We start from the raw sequence: 5353 nt of genomic DNA, 5'->3' as shown, positions 1-5353 counted from the left end.
CTTAGAGTGGTCGATGTAGACCGATTACCCCTTTAGCGGCTTATGCCGCCATTGTTCGTACGTCGTCTTAGGCTGGCTATTCCTTTAATGGCTTAGGTTATCGGTTTAGGCCGGTTAGGCTTAGGTCAGGCTAGGCCGACTACCTGAATTATCTTTGATATAGATGTGGTGATCGTTTATTATTATTATTTGGGTGAATCGGCTATGTGTGATACAATGTTTAATTCCATAAAATATTTTCTTTTACAATTCCATTCTTTTCAAATAGAATTTGAATTTCTTATCAATTCAAATTATCTAACTTCATTATTAGAAGTTACAGATTTGACTTGGTGATAAAGTGGACGAGAGAGAAAAATGTTTACATATTCTTATTAACATGAACTAGTAATACGTTAGCCATTAATATTTGATTACTTTCATTAATCTTAATAAATAAGATTTTGGATTCTTAAAGTAAGAAAATAAATAAATATAATAATTCATAATAAGAAGTTGGTTAATTTAAATAGATAATTTATATGTATTCTAATTCAGCACTAACTAACTCACTTAGTTAAAGTATTTTAAACAAAACAAACTTCAATCTATATTTTAAAAATCAACATGAGATGTAAAAGTAATTCAAGTGAATGGTTCACACATTGAACACCCGACCTTTTCCTAAAATTTAAGAAGGAACATTGGCACATACTTCTAGGAAGATTCGAATAAATAATAATAATAAAATTGATGACAATTTAACACTATCATAGGATAGTTGGCTATATTCACAAATAACAGTGATACAAAATTCCATTACAATGATTGGTTGTATTTTATTTATAGTTTCCACTTAGCCATAAAGGGGGCATAAACCGAGAGAACTACAATGAGAAATTCACAAGCCACTTAGGATATTTGTAGGAGAAAACTCTAATATAAGTAGTCATAAGTCATTTAGGTGAAAACAAAAAAAAACACTAAGTATTTATCCTTCTATTGGAAAGACTTTTCTTATAAAGTATTATTTGGCAATCACGATTTTGTACGTTGACACCAAGCTTCTCAATCAGGTTGGTTCTTAAGTCAAACCAAGCTAGTTCACCATCATTTGTTTCGAAGAGTATATTGCCCATATTACTTGTTCCAATAGGAAACGAAAGTGACGGTAAAGGTCCAATAGTAAAGAGTTTAGTCCATGTTTCCTTCTTGCCAACTTCAACCAAAATTGATACGTAAAATATAGTTGTGTCTTTATAACTTGACATTAAAGCAATTGACCCATTTAAGAGAAATAAGTGTCTCATCACCAAACAGAAATTAAAATCATTGTATGTTTTTGTGGGTATATCTAAGGGTGTGAGGGTTGTATAACATACCTCATTGCTTATGTCAAACGAAACCAAATATCCTTCATCGCCATTGTTACATAACCAATGACACATTCCCTCTAAATAGAATCTATTATTAATACCTTGACAGTTAAGAAATTCGATATTAAGTTTCCTCCAAGAATTGCTTCTTAGGCTATAAATCTCCCAAAACCGGTCATATTCCCATTCGTTATGATTATTTTCAACCAAGTTTCCTTGTGCATAATAACCTATTTTTCTAATCACTTTATAATCATCTCTAGCAATATCATAACCAAATCCTTCATATTCAATCACAACATCGAAATCATATTGTACATCCGAAACTGGGCTGGGCGCAGTGACCTTACATTCATTGGTAGAAGGATTCCATAAATACACAATGTCTGTTGCTTCTAGGTAGAGGCAAATAATTCCATTAATACTAGAAGAACCCAAAATATAAACTCCAGGAGAATGACCTTCTATACGTGGATTTGGCCAATTTAATATTGTCGAATTCTGAAACTTCATACCAAAAAGTGAATATAAGGAAGACTCATCATTATATTGGTCGTAATTTGGACCGAGGCATAGTAGGAGAGAGCTATCATCAAAATAAGAGTTTTGGTTAGATATGAAGTTATTGTAAAAGAGGTTCATGAAATTAGGATTTTCCAACAAGAGAGCCCATGATTTGCATATGCATCCAAATCTTTTAAGAGATTTCAATGACAATTTGAAAAGAATGTTGAATGCAAGATGATCTGGTAAGTGTTTGCCAAGATTTTGAGCCACAAATTTATTGTCCATCTCTTGGTCGTGCAACCAAATGTTAATAAGTTTCCAATGGTCTTTGGTGTTCTCGCTCCAAAGGTAAATAGGATGGGTAATTTGTTGGCAATCTTTGCTAATGAGATTCTTGATGGTGGTCTCCTCCAAATACTCTGACTATTGACAATAATAAGTGAACAAAATATATAACAAATCATGAGAATGACTTAAATTAAACAAAAGAAATGATTTAAAATATGGAATGACTTAATTTGTGTACTTGATCATCCTTGAGGAAAAGGGTAATTTTAGTTCCCCTGGGGAGTCGTTGGTCATTGATATCCGTGGTTAAAAAGCAAGAGGAACTAGGTTGAGATTCCCAAATATATTGGTCATGGTCATTATGCTTGGAGGTGAGGATAACCTTATGAGCAACCAAATAAGTAGAGTAGAAGCCAACACCCAAATTATCGACCAAATCTAAAACAAACACACACACACACATGTGAATACAATTAATGACAATGCAATGCAAATGAAAGTGAAATATCACCACCTACCTACCTGCTTTGGTCATGCCAATACCATTGTCGATGATAGAAAGTGTTTTGTTAGCCTTGTGAATGATTAATCTAACAATTAGTTCATCATTATTTAAAATATTTGTTTTTGTGAGCCTCTCAAATTGGATTTCATCCAAAGCCTGTGCATACATACCGTAATCAATAACAATTACCAAAAATTTACAAATAGAAAATCAAATTTAAATGATAACTTACATTAGAAGCATTGATGATAAGTTCACGAAGAAAAATTCCTTTGTTAGAATAGAAAGTCTTCTTCACCAAGCTCAACATCTCGCTCTTCTCACCTTCTAACACCAAGATCTTATCATTTGCGATTACAATTCCATTGGAATAACAACAATCTGATTGAATCAATTTATGAAACAAAACCACTCACAACCGAACCTTTGTATTTGTTAACCACAACCACCCACTATATCCATTTAATACAAAATCATTATCCATATTTAGTTTTATTGCCTTAAATTAATATTAATTAATTAATTAATTATTAAACTTAATTAATAAATTGGCTTTAAAATTATAAATTAACGTTTATTAATCAATAGTTTTCTTAAACTTTTAAACAAATAATTATTTTTTTCCTGTAAATTATTAATGAAGTAATTATTTCATTGGAGCATGAACACATTGTATTTAGTTTTCATTATTAAACACAATATGAATAGATATAAATAGAACATTAGGAATAAAACAAACAGTGAAACAAATACTATTGAAAAATTGAATTAAATATAAAATAAAAGTAGCAAAATATTCTACAATTTAAAAGTTTACAAGCTTTCATAACGTTAAATTTTTACTAATATTAATTGTTATTATTAAGTTCTATATGTCTCAGTTGGATTATATGCTTCATCTGTAAGACACAAGTTTCAATAAGTAACAAATCATGAATACATAAGTGTTTTGTCTATTGGATGATATGACATTATAGACTTACTAGTTGATGAATTCAAATTTTTGCCCTCATTTAATATTTAAATTTGGGGATTTAATTGAATTTTCTGTGCTTAAAGATTGATTTAATTAGGATTTGTGATTATTGGATTTTTTGAATAAGTTTGGTAAAAGTGGCGTAAAAATTGATTTTAGTTGCATAAAATATTATTGGATATTCTAACGTTTGTTAATGCAGCTGGAATTTATTTTTGGTCATTAATAGTGTGGATTTAAAATATTAAAAGTTACAAAATAAGTCCAAAAATCAGGAAATTTTGGAAAAGAATAAATCAGGAGCTAAATGCACCCCCAGTTTTTATTTGCACACTCCTTCTAGAATGGACCACCAAAAACCTGTTGTGCACCCCCAGTTTTCACTAAGTTGCACCCCTCCTACCACTTAAACTCCACTCAACCAGATCATGCCATGTGGCAATCCCCACCTTTTAAAATTAGCCAACCATAAGCTGCCACGTGTCATAATCCTCCACTCACCAAATTGAGCACTCAGATCTTGCCACGTCATCATCTCCTCCATCTCACACATGAAACCCTAACCCTAATTTCCCTTCCACCCACCATGGCAGCCGCCGCCGCCATCTCCTCGCCGGCCACCACTGCAACTCGCCGGAAACAGCAGCCTCCATTCCCGCAACCTTCACGCACCATCAGCACCGTGACAGCGCATCTTCTTCACTCGCGCCACCACAGATCGCGTAGCTTCCGCCACCACCGCAGACCTGCCACAACTCCGCAGTTCCGTCACGCCACCTCCATTGCAGATCTCCTCCGCGAGCTTTCCCGCACCACCGCGAGTTCCTGTAGTAACGACGAGCAGCCACCATCTTCGTTCGCACAGCAGCAACCTCGCGCTTCCACCACCACCATCTTCCTCCTTCGCGCCACCTTCACCTGCAACGCACATCCAGCGGCGCCATCTCCGTCAACCACCATGAACACCGCAACTCTGCCACGTTCGCACCATCTCATGGCAGCAGCGGAGACGTCCGTCATCACCGTTCTCGCTGTAGTAGCGCAACCACGAATCTGCACCCTCATTCTCGTCCATCTTCGCACGAACCAACAACCACCACTTCACCTCGCAAACACACCTGGACCAGATTTGCGCGAGCAACTTCACCATCTTCATTCACGCCTGCACCTGCGAAACGTCCGCAGCAGCAGCCATGGCAGCCATTGCTCCGCCACCGTCAAGCCTCGCCGGAGAAGGAGGAGCCGCGCCGTCAGCAGCCGCCATTGCCGTCAGCCGCGCCGTCACCCACAAGCCTCCATGAAACCCTAAACGCAGCAAACCCTAGTCTGGAGAGAGAAAGTGCACTCTGCGCCACGTGTCAGCATCTGATAGGACAGTCAAACTGGTCAACTCTGGTCAACTAGTCAAAGTCAGCAGTCAACTCTGGTCAAAACTGCAAATATGGTTAAATGAGAGGGGTAGAATTGGAAATTGGACAGGAATTAAGTTGCTAATTAATTAAATAAAAATAAAAGATTTTAGCAACTGACAGATAAAGCCCAAAGTCCAGTGGAAGCCTATATAAAGAAACTTAAGGGAGCAGAAGAGGGGACAACTTTCAACGGACAGCTTAGACTCTTAGAACTCTCTGGTTTTGGCAGATACCGTCTCCACCACATCTCTCATTCTTTCTTTTATTTTCTTTCCTTCATATCATCATGTATTCCATCAAAGCCATGGAG

General features: G+C 36.1%; 1 protein-coding gene across 1 annotated transcript; it reads right to left on the bottom strand.

Moving 5' to 3' along the window:
• Positions 1-770: 770 nt before the first annotated feature.
• On the bottom strand, positions 771-4895 carry LOC114171270. Its single transcript, XM_028056407.1, has 7 exons — positions 4800-4895; positions 4655-4706; positions 4304-4549; positions 2888-3036; positions 2673-2811; positions 2389-2588; positions 771-2285 (listed from the first exon to the last, which is right to left on the bottom strand). Exons 1-7 carry the CDS (start codon positions 4893-4895, stop codon positions 963-965), a joined length of 2205 nt encoding a protein of 734 aa, XP_027912208.1. The 3' UTR covers positions 771-962.
• Between the last annotated feature and the right edge of the window lie 458 nt (positions 4896-5353).

This window comes from Vigna unguiculata, unplaced genomic scaffold (genome assembly GCF_004118075.2).
Source record: "Vigna unguiculata cultivar IT97K-499-35 unplaced genomic scaffold, ASM411807v1 contig_165, whole genome shotgun sequence".
Lineage (NCBI taxonomy): Eukaryota > Viridiplantae > Streptophyta > Magnoliopsida > Fabales > Fabaceae > Vigna > Vigna unguiculata.
Note: the sequence above shows the minus strand (reverse complement) of the source record. Positions and strands in the feature narration are given on the sequence as shown.

Bases quoted from the DNA above. Each gene is read 5' to 3' on its own strand.
- LOC114171270 (XM_028056407.1), bottom strand. From the start codon at position 4,895: ATGGCGGCTGCTGACGGCGCGGCTCCTCCTTCTCCGGCGAGGCTTGAC. The intron at 4,550-4,654 runs GTGATGACGGAC...TGTGCGTTGCAG, and splicing joins GCGCTACTACAGCGAGAACG to GTGAAGGTGGCGCGAAGGAG. The intron at 3,037-4,303 runs GTGCGTGAAGGT...TGATTCAATCAG, and splicing joins GCGCTGTCACGGTGCTGATG to ATTGTTGTTATTCCAATGGA.